Source organism: Lepidochelys kempii, chromosome 1 (genome assembly GCF_965140285.1).
Source record: "Lepidochelys kempii isolate rLepKem1 chromosome 1, rLepKem1.hap1, whole genome shotgun sequence".
In the NCBI taxonomy this organism is placed as follows: Eukaryota; Metazoa; Chordata; order Testudines; family Cheloniidae; genus Lepidochelys; species Lepidochelys kempii.
The window spans coordinates 219,459,552-219,486,342 of record NC_136380.1 but is presented as its reverse complement, the minus strand read 5'-3'; the positions used below and the strand labels follow the sequence as shown (position 1 = coordinate 219,486,342).

General features: G+C 45.8%; 1 protein-coding gene across 2 annotated transcripts in view; it reads left to right on the top strand.

Moving 5' to 3' along the window:
- TSPAN11 (tetraspanin 11) overlaps positions 1-20,444 on the top strand; it is a 189,861-nt gene extending 169,417 nt beyond the window's left edge. The window contains exon 9 of one of the 2 annotated variants that reach the window (XM_073314474.1): positions 20,006-20,444. In XM_073314474.1, the coding sequence (XP_073170575.1) occupies positions 20,006-20,062 (57 nt within the window). In that variant the 3' untranslated portion in view covers positions 20,063-20,444. Of the gene's footprint in view, positions 1-19,651 lie in introns of both variants that reach the window. The other variant, XM_073314493.1, reaches the window with a different exon arrangement.
- The last annotated feature ends 6,347 nt before the right edge of the window (positions 20,445-26,791 follow it).

Below are 26,791 nucleotides of genomic sequence, written 5' to 3'. Positions count from 1 at the left end.
ATCATGTGGGCAGACTGTCAATTGTAGGATTGAGGCCTAAATTTGTACTTTATAAAATGTGAGTGTATTCTGTCCAGGCCAAATTGTGATCATCACCTCCTTACAGACAGCAAGTAGCTTTTCTGTTAATAAAAGTAGCTTTTGCGTAAAGGTGGTGTAGAATTCATCAGGATATTAACTGACTGCTTTAAAAAAAATTCAAAGTGGAAAGTGTCACTTTGCACAGTGGCTTTCATTTCGTGTTAGATAAAGTCTCGCTAGCTCTCAAAAAGGGGCTGCACAATCAAAAGTACAGCTGGAGAGGATATTAAACAATATAAAGAACTAAGCCTCAAACTTGTATACCGTCTAAAGCAGTGGACACAAATAGGCCCTCCAGTCAGACATAAAATTCAGTGGAGGAAAAGCACTTTTGCCGTATTATACTTTTATAAAATACACATTATCACCTTGTTTGAAATTGTAATGTAAACAGTCCATCAGTTAGAGTAATGTAAAAATGCTGCATTACGTTAATAGCAGAGGCCAGAACTCCAGTATAACAGCTGTTACGCCAACTTTTGCCTTGTCAAAAAACCCCAGTGTATCTTACTGTGCCTATTTCTTGCCATATTTGACTGATTGTTATGCTGTTCTCTGTGGTACTATAATCTTTCAGTAAATAAAGGCATAGAATTTAAATCAGAACTAAGTCCCATAAGTACATTTTATTTCATTTCAGTGAAATAGAAATTGTTTTTTTAGTCCCTGGATGGTAAAAATTTCCCTTATCAAAAACCCTATGGAATTGTATTGAATAGACATTATAGCCCTGCTATAGTATGGCTCTTCACTCTATTAAAATCAGTAGGTTAGTACAGCAGTTTCTAAAGAGTTCTAATGGTTTCATCGCCGTTAAATTTGAAAGGACTTTAAGGGTTGAGAGCATGGTCTGGTGGATTGGGCATTGGACTGGCAGATGGGAAAATCTCAGGTTTGCCACCAATTCACTGTGCAGTGTTGAGTATGTCACAGCTCTGTGCCTCAGTGTCCCCTCTCTGGGAAATGGGGATAATGCTAATTACTCACCAGAGTACAGTATTTTGAAAACTATCAATAAAAAGCAGCTCAATATTAACAACAAATAGATATTTTTCTGTGCTGATTGTACTGTAAGTAAAGCAAAAGTGTGCTCCTATACTAGTTGCAGGCAAGGTGTCTGATGTAGTAACAAATGTTATTCCTCATTTCTCTGCCTAAGCACTTTCTCATTTTGTGGGGACACTACCAGCCCTAAATAGATTTATGGCACATCTGTTCCAGTGCAGTCTCATTTTGTTTCCTTGCCTTAGAAGCAATCTGCTATTTGACATGGGGATGGAGACGCTAAGACAGGTCCATGGAGACATATCACTTTGACAGATGTGTGGGCAAAAGAAATCACTACACACTTTGATTTTTATGCTTCTTTGTTTGTTTGTGTTTTTAATATATATTTTTGCATTTCCAGTCTTTCATTCAAAACATGTAGGTCAAAATATTCACATGTAGGTTCCTCCTAACATTAGGCTCGTAAATATATTTTTAAATATCTATTAAAAGTGACTTGATTTCCAGATGTTCCAAAAACCTTTAAAAATAGGCTTCTTACTTAGGTGACACTGTATATGGAATTTAGGTTTGTGATTTGGGGCACCTAAATTTGAAAAATATTGGTCATGGTTACATGGGGACAATTGGTTGGTCTTAACTAACCAATTCTAGTCCTGCCTGTTCCCTTCCCTGAGGGATGTCCTTCAAGTCCCCTTTTCTTTTGTGCTGCCCCTTTCATTTATTCATCTGGGATGCCCGGCTCTTCAGTGGGAACCACTTGCAATGCTGAAACCTAGTAGAATAAAATCAGCCAGGGTCCCTTTGCACTGACTTTGAGTTTAAGGCAGGAATAGCCTGGCAGTGAGGGGAAGGCAGAGCTGTCAATCAAAGCAGAATTTAAGCTCTCCCTCGTTGGGTTCAGTGATCAGATTTTCCCCAGATAATCTTTGTCTTACCAAAGGGGCCTACATTGTGTTCATAGTGATTTTTCAAGAAAGTTCCAATCCTAATGGACTGCAGCTTAAGAGCCTTACTGCCGAAACTTTTGTCATTTCATCTTTTTGGTACTACAGCTGCAAATCATTTCTCTCAACACCCCAATTTTCTGCCCAGTTAAGTCCATAGTATTTTTTTACCAGCTGCGTCTATTTAAAAAACAAGGCTTATCCAAAATACACTGGGTAATTTATCAAGACATGGCTAATGGCTTTGGGATAAGGAAATATTAGTGGCTGCATGGTGACTGGCAGCTCAGTGTGTTAGCAGGAGTGGAAACTGTCTCCTCCAACAACACAAGAAGAATAAAGGAGATAAATGGGGTTTAGCTGTGACGTGAAACAAAAACATTCATATGAGACAGGAAAGTGAGCATCAGCTTATGATGGTGATTGGAGCAGCTTGTTACTATTAGAGAGCACAAACTGGCTGATGGCCATAGTCTGGTCAATTGTTAACTGCAAAGAGACCAGTTGCCGTGATGCCCAGGACCATGGTGTCATTCTCAGCCATGGATAGTTTATGGGTTCCACTGGCTTCTGGTCTCCAGGTTGTCCTTGAGCTCACCACAGAGGGTTTGGATGCCATGCTAGTGGAGTCTGTGCTTCTATGCCTGGCCTCCAGCTTGGTGAGCCCCAGGAAACACAACCATAACTGCTATGCACTGGTAGAAGGTGAAGAGCATGCGCCTCTCTCACAGCTGCCTCAGGGCTGTAAAACTCCCCAATCTCCCTTTGGCCCTAAAACAACTCTCCTTCCTTCCTCCATCCAAACCCTGCCTGTGTCCCTTCTCTGTCTCCCCAACCCACTGGGTGCCTGACGCACATTGCCTATCATTAAGCTTCCTCCTCCCACCCCCTCCAGTCTCTCTCTGGGTGCCTGGAGGTCTTCCTGTCCCAGCTGCTCCTCTTTTGTTCCTGTGCTGCATGCTGGGCTCACCTCCAGTTGTGCCCTTATGCATTAGGCATCTCCTGATCATGCCAAAATTCAGGGTGCCCAGGTCTAGCCAAGCGCTGCTCTGCCACGCGCCCCCATCCATACTGAAAGTCTCACTTTGTCCCTTGGACCCACCCACAATGCTCAGAATTTGGGTGCAGCTAATGCTAGTTTCATAGAGGTCCTGCAGATGCTTATCACACCATTCCCACTTTTGAAAGTCATTTCTGCACCTACCTTCCACTTAGGCACTAGAGCAGGTGAACATAAAGTTCTTTAGGTGCCTGTTGGACTAGAGTCTCACACTTACACCAGTTTTACATCTGTGCAACTTTCTGACATATGGAACCTGGGTCTCTTCTCACTTACACTGCTAAAGTCTAATGGGAGCACCACTGTAATCAGTGGACTTACTCTTGATTTACATGGGTGTGAGGGGTTTTTTTTTTTACTAGATATGGTTAAAATAAGTAGGGACATTTTCGAGCAGATGTTCATGAAACATGTATTCCCTCCCCCCCCTCCCCCATATTTGAAATTCATGAGTTTTCAACTCACTCCTTCTCAGACTCTAATTTTCAGAAGTGCCCAACACTGGCTGCTCTGAGCAACCGTTGGAATTGTTTGTTGCTCTGCAACTTTGAAGAACCAGGCTCTCAGGATGAAATCCTGAGCCCACTGAAGCAAAATTCCTGTTGACTTCAGTAAGGCCGGGGTTCATCCTCGGTGTCTGAAGTTGGACACCCAGAACCGGAGGCACCCAGGATTAGAAGACTGGGACCTTACCTCGGCTGCGTGTCAGTTTTTCCTTCTATAAAATGGGGCTAATGACATTTACCCACCTTTACATAATGCTTTGAAATCGAGGGATGAAAAGTGCTCTGTAGCAGCTAAGCAGTGCTGCGCAGCTTCAGTGTCCACTGTGTCTCATTTTTGCTCAAACACCTCCTGGCATCTCCCAGGCAACTCGTAATGATATTATATGCAATCACGTGCTCCTCATCAGGCCAGAGCTTGTGCTTCTAGTATTACCCACTAAGGTTCCAAGATAAGCCCACTGTGAATGCCTTCCTTACACACCCGTGTGTAGGGTGTGCCAGGGGGCACTAGAGCCTATTTACATCTTTCACCGTAAGCACAGATTTCTATGATTTCAAGAAAAGGTCAATTTTTAAAAAATGTTTCCCTTCCTTACCTCAGTTGTGCTCAACGTATTTCTGCTACAGGACAGTCTGGTTCGCATAGAAACTGCAGTCAGTTCAAAAAATTGTTACATGCTATTACGCGTTTCTGGAGTGGAGTACAGGGTTTGTCCATCAACTGTACTTTTATTTGCATGGCTGGCATTTGCTTAAAGGCACTAAGCCAGACTAAAGTACAAAAATTATCCATGCATTCCAAAGTGTATGAGTTTTCTTGGAGTAAACGTGCACTCCAGTTGTCATATTACATGCAGTCTTATCCCTTTGGCCATGGAAACTTTCCTCGCCTTATGGGGAGGGGTGAAAGTGCTAAAACTTTGCCTGAGCACCTGGAGGCATTTATAATCTTCAGCCACGTAAGGACTATCAGAGCCTTTTCACAGAGAAACTGATTTTCTCCAGAGTCCTATCTTCTTTACAGTTAACACATCAGTTTAAATTCTTTATGGAATGGGTGGTAGAGGCAGCACGTGACAATCAGAGTAACAGCCTCCGATGATACCACAGAGCACAGCTCTGCCCCCTTTGCAGAACAAATGTGCTGCTGGATGGTCTTCATGTGACCAGCAGTGGAAGCCAGCTCCTGAGCTCTAAAGGCCTGGATGTAATAATCCCCCAGGACGGGTGGGCAGAGAAACTGCATCTGTGATAGGGAGCTCAGAGGGTCGGGTGGCCTGTGGTTAGAGGACCCAACTTCTGGCCCCAGGCCTCTCTGATCAGGTGATAGAAGTACCTGTTCCTGACCTTAAACTGGGGATCTTCAGCTTTCCACCCACATCTGGGTCTAGGCCCTTGAGGCGGTGTGGTAGGGGGACCGAGAGCCACTCACTCCACCAAGTCACAGCCCAGGGCCCTGTGGGCATCAGTAGCACGGTCTGCCCTGGGAGTCCAAGTTGCTTCCCTGGGTTACTTCCTACCTATAGATCCCTGCACTTCAGGGTGTATCCCCTATAGTCCAAACAATCAACCACCTTACAACCAAATGAGTCCAAAGGATCAGAGCCCTGAAGGACCTGATGGTTCTCAAAGGGGGTGGTGGTAGGAGAAGGCTCTGCCTGTGGGTCTTACCTGCTCTGTGGTCCCCTCGCAGGCTCAACCGTTCATCTGGCTTCCTCTCTTCTGCAGCCTATCCACCACCCTTTGCCTGGCTTCTGAGCTTCTTTTGACCCAGTCCTCCCGCTGGAGCATTCCTGGCAGGTCTGGAGGGGGCGGGGGTATAGCCTTTTAACCCTTTGGGCCCAATGTGAGATTTTAATACCCCATCACAGCATGGTTCAGCTACAAACCATCCTCTCCATGGAAAGGTGTTTGGATCACTGCGGTGTTCATAGGAAGAGAGGCCTCTCAGCCCTGAAGATATTGTTGAGTACAGAGACCAGAGCCACCATCATGGCCCTGTCCCTCTGTCTAGCAAAACAATCCCCCTCCTCCTCCTTCCTAGGGGTCAGTGGTACCCTGCTCTAGCCCTTTCCACCCACCCCCAAAACAGCACTGAGCCAGGAACCTCCAGCAGCAGGACATTCACAGTGTCCCCAGGAGAGGGACTATGCAGTGTGGGGGAGACCCTTCACCCATTTCCTGCAAGCAAGGAGAGATCCAGCTTCAGAGAGCTGGTGGGGACAATACACCTGACAGTTCATGTGGCCAGGTGTGAGCCTCCCAGTAGAGAGGCAGGGTATTCACACTGTCATAAATACACTTGGGGTACAGGCAAAAGTGGTGGGCGCAATCAAACCATATGCATTTTAATGTGGCCAAATGTAAAGTCATACACCTTGGAACAACACAATGGGAAATCAATCTTGGGAAGCAGTGACTCTGAAAAAGACTTGGGGGAGGGGTCATGGTGGATAACTGACATTGTGGCCAAAAGAGCAAATATGATCTTGGATGTATAAACAAGGAAATATCCAGTAGCGGTAGGGAGGTTATGTAACTCCTGTATGTGGCACTGGTGTAACCACTGCTGGAATGCTGTGTCTAGTTCTGGTGTCCACAGTTCAAGAAAAATGTTGATAAATTGAAGAGGGTTCAGAGAAGATCCACAAGAATGATTAAAGAATTGGAAACATGCCTTATAGTGATGGACTCAAGGAGCTCAACCTATTTAGCTTATCAAAGAGGTTAAAGGAGTGATTTGAACACCGTTTATAAGCACCTACATACAGAACAAAAATGTGATAATGGGCTCTTCAATCTAGCAGACAAAAGTATAACAAGATCCAGTGGCTGGAAATTGAAATTAAACCAATTCAGATTAAAAATACAGTGTGCATTTTTAATCATTGGCACAATTTACCAAGGGCTGCAATGGATTCTCCGTCGCTGGCAATTTTTAAATCAAATTGGATGGGTTTCTAAAAGACATGCTCTAGTTCAAACAGGAATTAATTCAGAGAACAACTATGGCCTGGATTGCGAAGAAGGTCAGACTAGATGATCACAGTGGTACCTTCTGGCTTTATAATCTATGGATAGATGAGCTCAAAGTATGGGAAAGATGTGGATTAATATTGTAAAAGGTCTCACCTTCTTCATGGGATACCTTTGAAGTTACAATATTAAGGAAGGAAGCAGTTGTGGACAAGCAAAGAGAGCTAGGTAAGGCAACTGGAGACCAGGTATGCAGCATGTGAATGGATACTAACGGACTTTACCGAGACACATGCTGAAAAATGATTTAGCACAAACAAACCAGAGGGCCAGATTGTGGTAATTAATGACTGCCCTCTGTAGTGCCTACCAGAGCCACCTGTTGTTGTGGTGTGAAAGCTGTGTCACCCCTCCCAAAGATATAGTGCACACTTCTATCAGTGGTGGGTCAGATCTGCTTCTGAAAGCTACTGCACCAAAGTGGCTCCAGCCCAGACATGCCCCACAATCAAGGACAGCTTCAGGGAATCTATCTGTTTCAGGGCATCCTCGCCCTACACCAGCAGCTCCCATGGCTGAACACTGTGTGGTTTGGGGTGGAACAGCATATCTGGCCGAGCTGCCCACTCCTAACCAGTCGAGACAGCTTTATGTGTTCTACCCCTTTAAGGGCATGACCTCAACTCTGCCAGGCAGCAGCAGGGCACCCCAAACCATCTAGTGCTAGCCTTGGCTATTACATAAACTCTGCCTCAGAGTCACCTGACTGCGAATGCAGGGCTAGCCGAGAGAGAGATGCCTTGCTAGCTTAATGAGCTGGGAGCACTGCACGTTTGCTTGCTATATGCTGAAGGATTATTGGCACTCTCTTTGTAATGGCACCAACCGCATTAACATAACAGACAATTTACATTCTCAAGAAGGGGTAGGTTGGGGGGTTTTTTGGGGTTGTTTTTTTTTTGCGTTACTGAATCTTCTACCACCTCAAGCTAAAGCCACAGTAAATGTCATCAGATGCATTGAAACACTGATTCTTATTATGGTCAAAGCTCTTCTTCCAATATGTGAGCTACTACCTGGACTGTAAGGCTTCTGATGTACTGTACAACAGCTCTGTAACTTATTCACGTTTTAATGTTATGCACTTCTTCGAGTATATGTCCCTATGGGTGCTCCACCGTGGGATTTGTGCGCATCCCTGTGCTTCTGACGGGAGATTTGAATCAGCAGCATCTGTGGTCCATGCCGGTGCACTGCACAACCTCGTGCTCCAGAACCAGGGAATGTAAAGGAGCAGACCCTCCATTCCGAATCCATGTCAACCACCTGCACCTTGAAACAGACTGCCTCTTATAAGCTTTTTTCATGTTGTTTTATTTACTGTATTCTCCTTCAGTATTTGATTGTCGTCGTCGTCTTCTAATTTTGCACAAGTTTCTGCTCAAGGGGGGTTCCTCACTTTTACCTTTCCCATTCTCCAGGACTGATTCCTTGGCAGACCTGCAGTAGATTTTTCCCCTGGAGTGACAGGCATTCGACTGTCTCAGGTGGCTTGGACACTCTCACATCCCGTCCAAGTGCACTGGGTTTAAAAGAAAGTCCTTGAAACTCCTCCGAGGCTCCAACGGACATCGGGACCAAGGCATCAATGCTGCCTAAGCAGACATCCCAAGATCAACCTGCCAGCAAACAGTGCTGAGAGGCACCATCCAGGCATCAAGGCTCATTTGAATCTAAAGACTCAAGAAGGTCTAAGGCATTGGTACAGACACCCTCTCAGAATAACATGGAATCCTTTCAAGCCTCCGATCTCTCTGGTACCATCATCCTTGGGTTGCACTCACTTGGAGCACAGAGATACCATTTCTGCTGCCACTTCAGCAGCGTTGTGAACTCCAACTTGCTTCCCATCCGCAGCTAAAGCTCCGGTACCACCCCTGATCCCGACTGCCTATTACTTTAGGCCTCTGGCACCCTCCAGGTTCTTCTCGCAGGAGGATCTGCTCATCTGAGAGGAATCGGAGTCTCCCCTCTAAAGGGGCACCATGAGAAGCTCCCCATTGGTACTGTTATGTCCCCCACTTACCAACTCCTTCCATCTGACAGCAGGAGCCAGGCTCCCAGTATTCACCCATCCTCTGCTTCCTCTGGCACCAATACCGAGAGCCCTGCCTTTGGACTCCAGGGATGACACCTCAGACTCTGAGATTTCAGTACAAGGGCCTTCCCTAGAACATTTTACGCTGCTTGTGGTGTACCCAGAAGATGCCCCAGACTCTGAACACAAATACTTCAACCTCCCTGCCTCTTCAGGGACCCCTCTCATGAGGATTTTTAAAGCAAGAGGTTCAATCCCTCCTGCATCAGGAGGCAATAGAACTGGTTTCCCCTAGAATTTTTGGGAAGAGAGTTTTATTTCAAATATTTCCTGTTTCCCAAAAGAAATGGAGGCTGGAAGTCAATTTTAAACCTCAGGAATCTGAACACCTACATTCTTTCACAGCAGAGTCTTCAGACAACAGTAAGAACCGGCCTCCAGCTCCTAGGTCACATGTTGGCCTTGACATTTGTTACACCACACATGAGATTACATCTCTGATGTCTTCAAGTCTGTCTCAAAACCATGTACGTGCCGAACAGACACAGCCTTGCCAAATGAGTTTCCATACTCCTATGGGTACTAGACTCTCGCAGCTGGTGGAGAGACCCCCTGACGGTCTGTGTGGGAGTCCCATTCTCAGACCCACCGCCAACACGCATCATCACAACAGATTCCTCTCCTCTAGGCTAGGGGCCTCACCTACGAAGTTCAACTGCACAGTGCAAGTGATCCCAACAGGAAACGTTGCTTCATATCAACATCTCAGAACTAAGAGCAGTTCGTTACGGGTGCCAGCACTTTCTCCATGACATTCAGGACCATCATGTCAGAGTAATGATAGGTCACAGGGCAGTGATGTGCTGTATAAATCGAAAAGGGAGAGCAAGATCCTAGTCTTTATGCACAGAGTCCCTAAAACAACAGGAACTGGTACATTGCCCACCACACAGAGATCTTCATGGTTTACATGCCAGGCCTCCAGAACACCGTGGCAGAAACTTCTATCAGGACCATGACTGGGAGGTCAACAACCTGATCTTTCACAGCATCTGCAAAGCATGGAGCCTCACCATAGTAAATCTGTTTGCAAGCCCAAACAATACAAAATGCCAAATCTTCTGTTCCCGGGGGAGATGAGGCTGCAGTTCTTTAGGAGGCACCTACCCAAGTTCCCTGCTCCTGTGCTCTCCTCTGTGCCTATCTTCCAACCCTGCTCATCTCCAAAACATTACGGGGAGGGGGGGGTGTGGGGGGGTGGAGGGTGAGAAAACCTGGATTTGTGCTGGAAATGGCCCACCTGATGATCACTTTAGATAAGCTATTACCAGCAGGACAGTGGGGTGGGAGGAGGTATTGTTTCATATTCTCTGTGTATATATAAAGCCTGCTGCAGTTTCCACGATATGCATCTGAGGAAGTGAGCTGTAGCTCACGAAAGCTTATGCTCTAATAAATTGGTTAGTCTCTAAGGTGCCAGAAGTACTCCTTTTCTTCTTTGAGCAGGAACAGTTTCATCTTAATAGCACCTTCTTGGCCCAGACAAATCTGGTACTCAGATCTTCTTCACCTTTCTGTAACATTGCCTTGATGCCTCCCACTTAGCTTGGACCTTCTGACACAAAACTCAGGCACCATGAACCTCCCCAGCCATCATATCTCTGAATCTCAAGTTCTGGCTCCTCGATGTTTCTTGAATTTATAATTTGACTGCTCGGCTGAGATTCTGTTTGTACTTCTAAATAGTAGGAAGCCTACCATACGAAAAAACTTACTTGCAAAAGTGGAAACGCTGCCTTTCCTGATGTTCCTGTTACTCTGTGCACGCTTCTGGAGCTCCTCTCTTGAGAATCCTCCATTACCTGTTGGAATTGAAAACACGGGGACTAACAGTGAGCTCTGTTAAAGAGCACCTGGCAGTCATTACAACCTTCCATTCATCTATTGAGGGCCTTTTAGTCTTCACCCATCATACCACAGTCAGATTCCATAAGGGTTTATCTAATTTGTTTCCTCATATCCAAAACCCCACACCTCCTTGGGTCCTCAGTTTGGTCCTCAACACCTTAAGGAACCCCCTGTTCAAGCTTAGGATCACCTGTTTGTTCCTTTCTCTCTCCCTTAAGACTTCATTCCAGGAAACCAGCACCTCAACCAGAAGGGTGAGAGACCTTGGGGTGCCCATGGCTTACTTGCCATATAGTACCTTCTACCATGAAAAAATCATGCTGCACCCCCATTCTTAGTTTCTACCAAAGATGTCATCAGATTTTCATATCAATCAAGATATCCGTTTTCCAGTGTTTTCCCCAAACCTCACTCCTCGAGAGAAGCAGCCAGCCTCCACACCTTAGGTGTTCTGAGGGCGTTTGCCTTCTATCTGGACAAGACAAGAACCTTTAGGATTTCCCCCAGGCTGCTTGTCTCCTCTGAAATAATGAATGGAAAGTGGATTTCCACACCGAGACTATTGAAGTGGGTTTCATGTTGCATTATAGTTTACTACGGGGCAGCTGGAGTGCTCCCCCCATCCCCAGGGTGACAGCCAACTCCATCATGGTTCCATCCACTTTTATAGCCCTTCTTAAGGACGTTCTGATGGCAGAAATGTGCAGGGTTGCAACCTGGTCCTCAGACTTTTTCCAAGCATTATGCTATCCTACCTGCTTCCATTATGCTATCCTACCTGCAGACATGATCTTTCGCAATGCCGTCCCCCAAACATTCGTCGATCTCCCTCCACAGCACCTACCTCCACACTGAGTTATTGATTGATAGGCTTCTGTAGTGGACCACCCATAGGGACCTATATTCAAAGAAGGAGGAGAGGTTATTTACCTTTCAGTAACGTGAGGTTTTCGAGGTGTTTAGTCCCTATAGGTGCTCCACCTCCCGGCCTTCTTCCCCTCTGCTGTGGAGTCTTTTGGCTCTGTATTTGAGAAGAAGCTGGAGTGGCTAAATCCACTTCTCCCTATATACCCTCACTCTGGGACATGAGGTTGCTGATTCAAATCTCTCATCAAGATCCCATAGGCGTGTGCACATCCTACGGCGGAGCACCCAGAGGGACAAAATGTCTCGAAGAAGTCAAGTTCCATGCTTTTATCATGATTCTCACAAGAACATAAGAATGGCCAAACTGGATCAAACCAATGATCCATCTAGCCCAGTATCCGGTGTTCCACCAGTGGCTGGTGCCAGATGCTTCAGAGAGAATGAACGGAACAGGGTAAATATCAAGTGATTCATCCTGTCATCCAGTCCCAGCTTCTGGCAGTCAAAGTCTTAGGGACACCCAGAGCATGGCGTTGCACCCCGGATCATCTTGACTAATAGCCATGATGTTTAGGGGTTTTATAAAAGCCCAGACTGCTGGGATGAGATTTCGTGAGAATTTCAGCTTTATTTTTTTATTCTCAGCACTCCGGGGTGCAGAGAAAAGCTTGGAAATATGCAATAAGTACACCCTAAAGGCTCAGAAACCAGAAGGCAAAGGAAAACAACCCAACCTTTATTTAAAAAAAAAAAAAAATCATGATTTTAAGCCAATCTCATGATTTGGGGGCCTGATGCATGATTTCTGAAAGCTTGTACTGTACTTGGTGATACTGCAATCTCTAAGGGTTATGCTGTTGCTGGCAACCATTTTGTGTTCAGTTCTGTTCAGACTGCTAACGATCTGAGAGAGACAAACACGTTGCGGATGCTCTGTCTCTCTCAAGGGGAGTTTTTCTTGGTTTGTTCTTTTTTGATTTGCTGTTCCTTTAATCTAAATGAAAGTTATTTAGATTCATGGTATCTTTTGCTCTTGTGTACAGAGAAATATAACAGGAGCCACCAGAGATTTCTCTAGCATTCCCATTCCAGTTTGCAATACAGGCAGATTGCAACGGTGCACCGGAGAACCACTTTGAAATGTATTAAAGGAGGATGAGTGGCTTTCAGAAACTGAAATGACTTTGTGTGTGTGTGTGCCAGAAGGATTCTACAATTGTTTCTTTCAACAGTTATCAGACAAATCAACAGCTTCTTCCGATGCGTGTGGCTCTAGCTGAGAAATGCATTGTATTGGTTTACTACCCTGTCACACACAGTCTTGCAAACTTAACCACCAGAGGGTTGGCTTCTACAAATGCTTTGAATTCAGAAAGTCATATCTTCTTATAGCTATTTTAAAAATGGTGGTGAAAATCACTGCATAGCTGCTCTACAGTTTATGGTCAAGCCAAATATACATCAGCAACATAGGTGCTGGAACTGGGGGTGGGGAGTGTAGCCCCACCCCCTGGCTTGAAGTGGTTTCCATTGTATATAGAGTATACAGTTTAGTTAAGTGGCTTTCAGCTCCCCCACTATAAAAATTGTTCCGGCACCCTGATCAGCAGCACATAATGGTGCAATGCAACCAAGGCAATGAATGTTGAACAAGGTTTTGTTGCTCTCCTTTAAATCTTGGAATTTCTGATGCCAGCTGTTGCAGTGGTTCTATTTGTTCCTAACCCCAGCATTACACAATATTCCATGAGTCCTCAGCAAAACACTTTGTAAACATAGCAAGTCCCCATTTTTCCTTTCCTTTCTTCTAAATGATCTAAAATGGTAACATCTGTTCTGTGTCTTTCCACTATCAAAACCAAGGCCATTTTCTTAGCAGTGCAGTGTGTGGAGTCATCTGCTGGTCAAGAGAAATTTGCAGCCTGTGATTTCCCACAGTTTCTGCTGGGACTCAAGATTGATTGTAGGCAGTATCATGCCACTGATTTTTAAAACATGCTCCCTATTGAAATCAATAGGGCATTCTGCTTAAGAATTGATGGCATGATATAGCTTTGCATTCTTTAGGATCATGGCAGCCTTAATCTTCATACACGTTGCTTTCAGGGTGTTTAAATCTAGGAATCAGTTACTTTCATCACCCTTTAAATTATCCACTGGCAAGTTCTTACAAATTAGACACCATGTTAAGTTCAGTTTCTTTCATGCACTCTATTTCTAAAGCTGCGGTTGTAGTATCTAAGCACTGTTAACCTCCTGTTTTACATTACTCTCTGTTACCTCCCTTCGGAGGACAGTTATTGTCTCTAGTTCTCCCGTTCTCTGTCAAATCTGAAGAGATTTATTTTCTCTTTGTGGATTCGCTAGCCAGATGTTAGCTGCTGTCAACAGACCTCCACAAAGCATGAAATTCACCATTATTGTTGTTATTATTACTACCATAATGCCTCGAAGTCCTAGCTCCGGAGCAGCATCCCTTTGTACAAACACAGACCAAAAAGCAGCCCGTGCCCCAAAGAGCTAATAATCTAAATGTAAGACAAATAGGTGACTACAGATCAATGTGGGAGTACAAGGAAACAATGAGACAAGATTGGTCACCATGACAGGCAGTGGTTTTTGCTCACCAGCAACCTCAACTGTTGTCAAGTGTTTTGATAGGTATCACAGCAAAGGAAAGGTTTAAGGAGGGACTGAGACAAAGATGGTTGGTACTGGCTTTCCCCTCCCCACACATTGTTCAAGTGACAGAGCCCAGGTTTACAGCCGCAGAATGTTGTTTAGCTTTGACATTTTAAACCCATCAGGCCAGACCTAGGTCTCAATTACAATGGTGTAAATCAAGAGTAACTATAGGGAAGTTGACAGAATAAGAAAGAAGGGGAGAAAAAAATATCTTTGTCTCAGCATTTTCAACATCATCTCTTAAAATTAAAAAAAATCAGTCTTCCCTAGAGTTGGTTAAAACGTAAGTATGATTCTCAAAAAAAAATTGGTAATAATGTGGGTTTTCAAAAATGTGCACAAACTTTGCCAATTTTTTGACAAAAAAATGGAAAACGGAACAGTTTTTGAAACTGAAAACAAAAATTTTCTGGTTTTTTTTTTAGGGTTTTTTGGTGGGGAGGTGGGGTGTCTTTTTCCTTTTTTTCTCTCTCTCTTCCCTCTGTTTTTCTCCCATCCCAGAGGCAAAAGGTAAAAGATCATCTATCCATCCTATCAGTCTTAGGGTTGTTTATAGCTGTTCCCCTGCTGGTTACACACAGTGGTGGATTATACAATGGGCTCACAGGGCCTGTGCCCTGGGGCCCAGCCAACTGGGAGGCCCCAGAAAAATGGCTGCCCCAACAGTAATAAGTCATGGGGCAGCGGAAGCCCAGAGCTCTTGCAGAAGCCGTGGGGCAAGCAGGGGAAGCCCCAGTGCCCCAATCCCGGTTCCAGCAGAAGCCCCAGGCAGGGTAGGGAAGCCCGAGTGCTCAGACACTGGTCCCCAGCAGAAGCGCAGAGCGGCGTGGGAAGCCCCAGCACCCAGGCTTCAGTTGCGGCCCCGGGACAGGAGGTGCTCTCGCTCCCTGTTGCAGCCTCAGGGTTGGAGGAGCTCTCACTCCCAGCTGCGGCCCCTGGGCCATGGGGAGGAACAGAGCTTCTCCGGTCTTGGGGCCGCGGTGGGGGGCGGCAGAAAGGAGCAAACAGATTATGGGGCTGCAGTGGAGGGGGAGGCAGGACCACAGGCAGAAGAGGTGGGGCGGGCCCTCCCACCACTTGCTCTGGCCCAGCACCCCAGGAGATCTTAATCCTACACACCCATAGTTCAGAGTGAGAAATTATTCCAACTATGACTGTCAGAAGCCTACAGCACAGAAGATGCACATAACCTGCTGTTTGTGGGGAAATAACCCCCAAAAGTTCATAGTGTCTATTTTCCAAGCCCCATGTCCCAACTTCTGACCACTGTGCTCTGGTAGCTTTCCTATGTGCTTGATTTCATTTCCATGCTCAGCTTTTCAGGGCGAGGACCATATTTTTTTTATTTACCAAACCACCACATGCACTATATAAATAATTAGCAAATATAGTCTGATAGCACCAAAAATAACTGACATCCCTGAGGCCGCACTGCAGAAATTTTGAGTCACTGTGAGACCATGTTGGATGGCATTTCGCCTGTGACTTTCAGTAAGGCTGCTACACAGTGATGAGCTGCCAAAAACTTAACAACCTCTTCCCTCCTCACCCCACGAGGGGGTCGTTGCCCATCCCCGCCTCCCAAGACTCCTGCCCCGTCCAATGCCCCACGTTCCTTGACAGCCCCCCTCCCCCCGGACCCCTGCCCCATCCACCCCCTCTCCTGTCCCCTGACTACCCCCAGAACCGGGCAGGAGGGTCTCGTGGGCCACCGTAGTGGGTTCCCACCCCACCCCGCCCCTAAGAGCCAGAGGGACCTGCTGGGGGGCGAGGTGGGGAGTCCCGGCGGTGCTTACCTGGGGCGGCTCCCAGGAAGCATCCGGCAGGTCCCTCTGGCTCCTAGGGGCGGGGGAGCATAGCTAGGTGGGGATCAGGGGGAGCGGCCACTCCCCCACTGATCACATCAAAAGTGGCACCTTAGGCACTGACTCCGTGGGTGCTCCAGGGCTGGAGCACCCACGGGGAAAATTTGGTGGGTGCAGAGCATCCACCGGCAGCTCCCCACCCCATCCCTGGCCCCAGCTCACCTCACCTCCGCCTCCTCCCCTGAACCCACTGCCCCGCTCTGCTTCTCCGCGCGTTCCCCCCCCCCGCTTCCCGCGAATCAGCTGTTCGCGCAGGAAGCCTGGGAGGGCTGAGAAGCAGGCGGCAGCAGCAAGCTGGGGTGGGGAGCAGTTCCCATGCGTGCCCCCCAGGTTACCTACTGCAGCGCGGGCGGCCCTCCTCGCGCCCCCCCTCTCCAGCTCACCTCCGCCTCCCTGGGTCTGAGCGCGAACCCGCCACTTGTTTCTCAGCCCCCCCCCCCCAGCTTCCCGCGCGAACAGCTCATTCTACCTAAGGCGCCACTTTTGGCTGGTTAAATTTAGAAGCCCTTTTAGAACTGGTTGTTCCACGAGGGACAACCGGTTCTAAAGGGGCTTCTAAATTTAACAACCGGTTCCAGCGAACTGGTGCGAACCGGCTCCAGCTCACCACTGCTGCTACAGCAGATAGTTGAGCAGTGGGGGGGGGGGGGTAGGTGTTTTTTTAAAACAAGTTTTTCCCCCAGGTTTCAATTTTAAGTTATGAAAATGCCGAGCCTCCAAGGCAGCCAAACCAAACAATTAACTGTGGCTGGAAAAGTGGAGCAGAGTGAGTCACTAACCCCTCTATCCCCAGAGACAAAAACACAACCTGGATTTATACGGACAAAAACGTCTCGGCTTGCTCTCTCTCCCTTTTGAAGCTTACCTTGCGCTGAGGTGCGTCGGCGGGGGCACTCAGACAAACACATGACCTGCTGCTGGGGTTGATCTGTAGCCAGGTGTAAAAATTCATCTGTTTCTTTAAAAAGTAATACGGGATCATTACTATTTTGCCAGTTAGCACGTAGCAACAGCCACTCATCATTACCTGCCGGCAAAGCTGCTGCTGTTTAGAGAGGATAAAGTGTTAGCAAGCAAATGGAAACACCTACCATCCAGGCCCTGATCCTGGTCATGTGATGACCTCTCTCTTGGCCAAAACCAAGGATTGAGACGCGGCCCTGGACAGCTAAAAGTGTAAGTGTCTATAGCTTGCGCTCAAGAGCCAGGCTCGCCAGGCAGAGCTGTAGCAGAGTCACATCCCCGGTGGATCAGACGCAGATGGGAACGCAGAACATCCTGATCCGTGTGTGGGGGGGTGTGGCACTCTGGGGGTACACGCGGTCTGCCTCCACAGTGCAGCTGGCAGCACTGGGGCTTCATCCATATCAAACTGCCTTTGCAGCATAGACCCCGTTGTATGGTTATAGCAACAGGCCACACAGATACCGGTGGCAGCATGGTGGTGGGGTATGCAGGCACTGGAAGATATAATGGCAGAACCCCTGGTATGGACACCTGCCTACAATTGCAGTGTAACAGGTGATAGCACTTGTAGAGCATCTTTCAGAGGAAAGATAGAGGCTTAATAATAAAAGTTAGACAAACTTACTTTATAGTCTTTTACATAGGAATTACCCGACCAGACCAGCCCAGCAGTCGATCTAGTGCAGTTTCCTGTCTCAGACAGTGCTCAGATGCTTCAGAGCAATGTCCAGGCACTATGATGCGTTGGGGCTCAGCTCAGGCCATTAAGGGGCTGTGTCACTATGTTGCCCTGCAACTCTGTGTGCCTTAAATGCTATGCCACTGTGGCTCACAGCCGTGGCACCCGCAGCCAGCAGACGCACATGCAGGTCACACCCTGGCTTCCACCACCATGTTCCCTTTTCAGAATGACCCCCAACACCCTCCTAGTCCCAGATTGCCTCCAAAACCATCTGCCCAGTCGTGTCCAGCCCTCTCAATGAACAGTTATTAAGTTTGCTGCGCCCTTAAAGAGACACCACCCTGCAGCTTTCACAGCCCTGGGTGAGTCACCAGCAGTGAGGAGTGAACTTCGGACCTGAAAGCAGTCGCCTCTGGTGCCTGAGCTAAAAGATCCTTCTCTGTTAGCCTAGCCTCCAGCAGCCTCATCAACATTTTGTGACTCACTCACCACTAGAGGGCGACAGAGCACCACAGTGAGTGCGTGAAATCTCAGAGTGGCCAGTCATGATAACCCTGCCCATAGGGGAAGTTTCTGCCTAACTCCCTGTGGTTGGGATGATACAATCATTATAGGTTTCAGAGTAACAGCCGTGTTAGTCTGTATTCGCAAAAAGAAAAGGAGTACTTGTGGCACCTTAGAGACTAACCAATTTATTTGAGCATAAGCTTTCGTGAGCTACAGCTCACTTCATCAGATATATATCGTGGAAACTGCAGCAGACTTTATATATACACAGAGAATATGAAACAATACCTCCTCCCACCCCACTGTCCTGTTGGTAATAGCTTATCTAAAGTGATCATCAGGTGGGCCATTTCCACTGTATTGTTTCATATTCTCTGTGTATATATAAAGTCTGCTGCAGTTTCCACGATATACATCCAATGAAGTGAGCTGTAGCTCACGAAAGCTTATGCTCAAATAAATTGGTTAGTCTCTAAGGTGCCACAAGTCCTCCTTTTCTTTTTACAATCATTATAGGGGCACTGCCAGCTCCTCAGCACAGCTCAGAACACGTAAATCAGCATAGCTCATCTGAAGTCAATGGAGCTGCTCTGGTTTACACCAGTCAAGGATCTGGCCTATGCTGTAAACAAACATTGCGTTATTTGTATTACGAATAGCACCTAAGCTCCCTTCTGGCCTTAGCATCTGTGAATCCCCCGGTTCATTCACTTCCTTCATGGGCCATGGGGGGAACAGGTCTGCCTGCATTGCCCTCAGCATGCTCAGAACACTTTCACCTCTCCACGGAAACAACAATCACTGTAATCAAATCTCATGCTTCATGACTTCAGCAAGTCACATGCAGGGGATAGGAAAATATGTTTTCCCCTGATGCACAGCTGGTCAGAAGACGTATTCTGGGTTGTCCACAGCTGGAGTCAGGACATCAGATGGGCTGGACCAGTGCTCTGAGGGGTACCCAGATATTTCTGAGTGCACACATCATAATGCCATAAAGACCAACCCAATCCTCATGGGCAGTGTTATGTGAGTCTTACAGTTCGGGTAGCCACAATATCCTTATTCATGTGTTGCCCCATTTCTTAGCTGGGGCCTCTGAAGTTACATTTCATATACCAGCACATGACCATGAATGGCAAGAAGATGGGGAGAAAGGTTACCAACTGTTAACCCAAATACTACAGGATATTTTGCTATCCTGTTACTAGGGTGTCAGGGTAAACTGATGTTAGCAAAGCCTTCTCTTCCCCTTAGGCACAAGTGGCCCAGATGATGGACTAAGTGGTTGTGTAAGACTGCTCACTGGTAGGGGGGACCTTAACCAGATTCATTCTGACCATCCCAATAGCAGCCCTTCATCCTAAAAATATTACTGAATGCTCCAACCTCGATGAACACTTGGCATTGTACCTTTCAGAGTCCGGTATAAGCACACCCCAACAAACTGTTGATTGGTGGATGCTGAATGCTCTCAACCCTTGATGTCTTGCAGCCTTCCTGGTGTTTCTCCTTGGACTCTCCCCAGTGGTTTGCCTGCTGAGGAGCTGTGCTAAGGATGTCCACTTGGATAATGACCACAGGAGTTCTGTTGGATTTCTGTTGGAAATATTGTTTTATCTTTCAAATCTCTTCTCTTCAAGAACAAATTTGACCCACAGCAAATAGCCAAAGGATCATAAGGGAAGTTTTACAATGTTTTATAGAAAGCCCAGCTAACACACTGTGGAAGTAACAATTTTTATGACAGTTTGAGATGGTGTCTCATTGGAAATATAAATTTGTTAATTTTATCAACATATGATCCTGTTCCAGAGCTATTACAGTATGTTAACTTAACTCCATACAGGTAATGAAGGACTCTCCCTCAATGCACCTGTGGCCAAAGGAAATGATCTCTTTTTAAATATGTGTGCTACATATACCGGGACAAAGCAGATTTTATTAAGTGTCATGTTTTGTCACAATAAATGATCTAAAATACCCAGGTTCCTAAGTAAATCATCAAAATTATTATATTTGTATTATTATACACATCTGTACAGGAAAAATGGCAATGTTTTCTATTCTTTTAACTGAGAAAGAGTATGTGACCCATAAGGAGAGTATCAAAACACGTACGCACAAATAAAATTAAAATTGTATATGAAACTTTAGCAGCTGAATTTCCTAGATTTAGAGCCCTTAATGTTGCATTCCTGTAGATTTTCTTTGTAATATTAATGTAACATCATTCTAGCACCCATTGTATCATACATTTTTAATCATGCAGCTATCTCCAGATGATTTTTATTAGCAAAAGTATATCTATCTATATAAATAAAGTATATTCTAAACTACACAGTACTGTACAGGGTTGTTGATTTTTTAACATAGCTATTGCTTTTATGGAACACTTAAATGCATTTTTAATTGATTTCACACAAAGCACCTAGCATGTGTCTACTCCTGTTCACCTTACGGAATACTGTATATAGTGTTTGGTATTGGAGAAGATGACAGGTGGAATTTAAACAAAAATTCCTGATTGTTTTCGCTGCATTATGAAAATGTGGTCCATTTGACAGTCCAAGAAGGAACCTTCTCTTGGAGGGGTACAGTGAAGATGCAAGTGCTGTGATGAGGGGGGAATAGATAGCTAAGTAGAATCATGTTTATGTTTACCTGTGTCTTCTATCTTTCTGGACCTGGAACTGCAGGTGCCGGTGGACAGGACAATGGGACATAGAGAGGATCTCCATGATAGTCGCCCATTTTGAGATCCATTATGAGCAAGCTACTGTTTCCTTCGATGATGCTCCAAATCAGCATTGTGCAAGATTTTCACTGCAACTATGTTCGTCTGTGTTACACCCGATCAGGGGAATAATGTATGGACATTCAGTAAACAACACACAGTCAATTTTTGTGACTGACAACTGGAGGAGTAAGACACCTAGGTTGAGCTCTTCAACATTGCTTCAGACCCTTTACGCTGAGGAAAAGGAATGGAGCAGCATGAAGGGGTCCTAAAACCCCCAGCTGCAGCTGGGGAAGGATTCCCTGGGCACAGACACTGCCTTAAGGTCTGCCTTCCAAAGACCCCCTCACAATCCTTAACATAGGGAGCATGCTGAAGGACATGCCAGAGGTAGGGATACAACACACAGCGCTGTGGTGATTCTGAGCAGTGCTGCAGCCCATAACCCAAGAAGGCTGTTGTGTAAGTTACATGGGGGACAGCCCCTGGGGCAGCCCAAAATCAGAAGCATGGAGAGATGGCTTAAAGCCACCTTAGCACCACCCGCACACCTTGGCTGTGAGTTCTGTGCTGCACTTCTAGAGACACAGCCTAGAATCTCACCTCTTGTTCCAAGGTCACATGCTTAAAGTATGATCCTTCTAGGAAATGGGATATGTAAAAATGGCACCTTCTCACACACCACCTCCTTGGCAGCAGCCTCCAGTATTGACAGTTGTGTTTGCTTCCTGACTTAACACAATTACTTTATAAGAGCTGCAGAGCCATGAGATCATTACCAGAACCTGTTCCAGCTCACACATCATCAACAGAATTATTAAGTAAGTTCCAGATGCCGATGCTGTAGTGCAGGTGATGTGTGCCCAACTTGAGTCTCAGATTCCTGTTGAACATTGCAGGGCTGGCAGCTAGATAAACATCTTTTTTTCTTTTCTAGTAAACTGTGCACAAATACACAGTGACAAACCAGTGACATCTTTACAGAGTCACTTTTCAGAGTAAAACCCACTATAGAGTCCCATATCCTGGACTAATTATATTATGGGGTGAACACATCAATTAGGTTCTAAAACTGGGAACAGTGGCAAATTTGGAAGCCCATCACACAGCGAGGTCAATGTTACAGAAAACAGTATGAGCGGGAAGTGTCAATGATTTCCCTTGTGATCCTCACACATGAATGTAGCAGTGAGATACAGGCCTACGTGCCAGGGTGGAAAAGAAGGAAAAAATACTATAGTTTTGTTTTTTTAAAGGCGGCAACTGGTTAACTGAAACATGGTGCGTTGTAGGGCACAGAGTAAAGCATATTTGTTTTCAAAGCCCTTTGGTTAACCATCAAAACCAGACGTTTCTGGAACAATGAAAAAACCCACCAAAGACGAATGAACAAAACAATTGTCTTGAAATCATGCCACTAACCTGATTGAACCAAATGTGATTATAAATGTCCATAATATTACAACAAGAGAATATAGCTCTAGAACAGGCATACAAAACCATCTTCTTCCTCAGCAGGCCCCAAAGTTCAGTCAATCGGCCAAGCCCAGAGACATACTCTTGCGGACAAGAAGAAAGTTGAGCAACGGTAGGGTTTAACTACAAGTGGGGGGAAAAAGTAGCTTCTTTGCATCCACCAAAGAGAAGTCACAGCCTCAAGTTCCTGGCAAGTTGCCGATATGCCTTTCCAGATCCTATTGTTTGGCACTCTCAGAACACTGGGTATTTTGTCAGATTTGTTGACATCACTAACATGCTTTATAAATTGGGCAACAAATCCACATTTGTCTACCCTTTGGATGTTCATCTTGCCTTTTAAGATGATGTCAGGGAAAGGGGCTGTAGATGTTTGTGTTTTGCTTTTTATTATTATTATTATTATTAGAGAGACAAGGTGGGTGGTGAGACAGACAAGCTTTCACAGAGCTCTTCTTCAGGTCTGGGAATGTTACTCTGTGTGTCACAGCTAAATATAAGGTGGAACAGATGGTTTAGCATAAGCAGTTAACACATATTCTTTCTAAGAGCCCATTCAAGGTGAAGTGGCCGATTATACCTCTGTAGTCCTAGGACAAAAAAGAGGGGGATAGTGGGTTACAGATTGTTGTAATAAGCCATAAATCCAGTGTGTCTACCCAGTCCATGATTTTTAGTGTCTAGAAAAGTTATGAATTTAAGCTCCCAGGCTCATCTATTGAAAGTGTTCTGCAGGTTTCCTTTGAGGATGAGGACTTTGAGGTCAGATATAGAGTGATCACTTTGTGAAAAGCATTCACCATCGGTGATATGGTATTTCTGTCTTTTATGATTTTTCTGGTTGAGTTTATTCAAGAGCGTAGTGATTATCTCGTTTCACCCACATACTTGTTACTGGGGCATTTACTGGACTGGATGAGGTACACCACATGTTGTGATAGGCATGTATAGGACTCATGGATCTTGAAAGGTATGTTGCTGATGGGGGGGGCATTGATCATCACAGCAGTGGCGGTATGTCTATAGGTTTTGCATCTGTTGTTATGGCAGGGTCTGGTGCTACATTCAGTTGGTGTGTCCTGGTCTGTGGTGAGCTTGCTTTTGATGATGAGTTTGGGGGGGGGGGTTTGAAGGCCAGAAGAGGGGGTTCAGGAAAGATTTCTTTCAGGATGTGGTCCCCATCAAGTATGTGTTGTCATTGTTTAATGATACCCTGTATGGGTTCCAGAGTGACGTGGTTGGTGACAACTAGGATGTATAGTTAGAGGGTATTTTTTTTCCTGTATTGAAGTAGATTCTCTCGAGGTATTTGGGTGACCCATTCCATGATGCAATCTACTTTTCTGGTGCAGTGTCCTTATTTAGTAAAGGTGAAGCTGAAGTTTTAAAGTGTATATCCTGGACTTTCTCCTTGGAGCATATGCTGTGGCATCTGAGTGCCTGGCTGTAGGCAACAGATTTCTTGGTGTGTTTGGGGCGGTTGCTGGATCTGTGAAGGTAAGCGTGGAGATCCATGGGTTTCTTGTACGTAGCTGTTTGTAGGGTTCCATTATTGAAGCTGATTATGGTGTCCAGGAAGTTGATGGTGTTGGAATGTTCTACAGAGAATTTGATGGATGGGTGATGGTGGTTGAAGTTGTGGTGATATTCTATGAGCGAGTTTAGGTCGTCCATCCAGAGGATGAAATCATCATCAATGTATCTCAGGCATACCACTGGTTTTATGGTGCACTTGGCCAGAAATTCTTCCTCAAGGTCGCTCGTGAAGAGGTTGGCATATTGGGGAGGCATCCAAGTACCTATGGCTGTTCCTATGGTTTGGACAACGTGTTTGTTGTTGAATGTGAAATTGTTATGGGTGAGGATGAAATGGATGAGTTTGGTGATGTGTTTGGGGTGGATATTTGAAGTACGCAAGCAGTGCCATCATTGTGAGGGATGTTGGTGTAGAGGCAGGTGACAACATCCATCATGATAAGGATGGTGCTCTGAGGAAGGTTGTTAGTGTTGCAAAGTTTCTGGAGGAAGTAGGTTGTGTCCTAGAGGAAGCTGACCCCTTGTGTGGTGAATGGTTTTGATGATGATTTCTATGAGTCCTGATATTCATAGAAACCATCATCAAAACACTCATCACAAAAGCACCAGCTTCCTCCAGGACAACCATACATTTCTTATCAAAGATTAAGATTTAAGGATAGTGGAAACCGCAAAGTTATATATAAAATAAAATCATAACATGCTTTCTAGAGATTAAACTTCATTTAGCAGGCTGACAGTTTATCTACAGAAGGTTACCTCACCTCAAATGTCTTTTGCAGCATTTCAACCAAGCCTAACTGAGATCCTGTTTTCATGAATGTAAACTCATTGTCCATTTACTTCCTCGGGTGCAGGATAAAGTGATGTCTCCTTGCCTTCTTCTTAAATCCCCGGAGTTCACAGTCTTTGTGCATGGTCAGGCTAACCCCCATGGCTTGCTTTTGCCTCTGTGCTCCTTTCCTGTTGACTCCCTATGTAAATGGGGCTTCCATTGTGTTGGGATACAATGCTTAATCTACCAGGCTGACATCCTTTGTCAAAACTCGTTTGTCAACTCTGCCTTGGACACAGATTTTAAAACATATTTTCAGTACATAGACACATCTCCTTAAATATCATCCATGCAGACATCTCACAATGATTAGAGACCTCACATGACATCATTTATGGATAAATACTACACCAGGGATGTGTGAGTGAGTTTGTCAGGCCTGTTAGGAGGTACTGTTACAGAACAGTGAACCCTCTGCCATATGGTACAAATGGACCTCTGTGTCACACTGCTCCATTAACCAGCTTGTAAATTGGATGCAAATGTAGCCCTCATTCAGGTTAATGACCGTTTACCCTGTTACCATTATTCCGTCAGTATCCATTCTCTATCCTGGTTTAAGGGATATAAAGAACAGATATGCCTTGAATGATTAATAATTATGGATTCCTGTTGGTTCTCAATAAAATTAGAAAAAACTATCCACCTTTATCCCAAAATATTATCCATCTAAGAAAAGACAATAAGAAAAGAAGTACTTGTGGCACCTTAGAGACTAACAAATTTATTTGAGCATGAGCTTTCGTGAGCTACAGCTCACTTCATCAGATGCATTCAGTCACTGAATGCATCTGATGAAGTGAGCTGTAGCTCACGAAAGCTCATGCTCAAATAAATTTATTAGTCTCTAAGGTGCCACAAGTCCTCCTTTTCTTTTTGCGAATACAGACTAACACGGCTGCTACTCTGAAATAAGAAAATGGTTCACATCAGGTGAGACACTTTGTCTAAGGACTCACAGATCAGCCAAGGTCGGGAATTCCTCTCCTCAAGAATAGAAACTAAAATGGCTAATGAGAGTATTGTTAATCACCTAGGCAAGAATCTCTCCAAATTTACATATGCATAAAACCTCTTTTTCCCCTCCAACCTAGCTAAAAAGAGCTCCAAGTTACCAAGCAAGGGTCACACCCTGCTTTCCTGTGCAGTGTTTCACCCCAAAGTATAAACTATACATTATTCACTGTATGTTTGATTTATAAGGAAAACAATCTCTTTCACCTACAATTAGACTCTGTACATTTATTTGTCTTGTGAGTCAAATCTACGTCCTTCTGCATGTGAAAAATGCCTCTTGTCCTACTGCTGTGTGCAGTGTAGTTGTAGCCGTGTCAGCCCTGGGATATTAGAGAGACAGGGTGGGTGAGGTAATAGCTATTATTGGCCCAACTTCTGCTGGTGAGAGAGACAAGCTTTCAAGTCAACCAGCACTCTTCTTCAGGTCTCCTGTAGACCTCTGTGTGATCTGTGGGCTCGAAAGCTTGTCTCTCTCACCAACAGAAGTGAGTCCAATAAAACAGTGGTTCTCCACCGGGGCTCCCGGCCCCCCGAGCCCTTTCAAGGGGGCCGCGGAGCGCTGCAGCTGAAACCCAGAGCCCGAGCCCTAGCACCCCCCACAGGGCTGAGTCCTGGAGCCCCAAGCCCTGGTGTTCCCTGTGGGGCAGAAGCCCTGAGCCCGTCGGCAGAATTGGGGTCATGGAGGGCATTGCCCCCAACCCAAACTGCAGCACAAGAGCACGGCAGTCCCGGGAGTCAGCTCCGCACTTTCCTCCCCACCCCCTCCCCACCCAGGTCGGAGGTGGGAAGCCAGAGCCAAGCAGTGCAGGGCAGCTGCTGCTCTGGCTGGTGCCTTGCGTTCCCTCATCTCCTGCTGGTGCCCTGGGTTGAAGCTGCTCCTCAGCTCCCAGTCCCCTTTGCTCCCACAGAGGCAGCCAATAAGAGCCCCCCAGGTGGGGAGAGCTCCATGGCTGGCAGACCACTCCAGGAACAGGGACCACAGGGGTGCCTTCCCAGCACACAGCCCCTAATACCCCTCTTCCTACACCCTG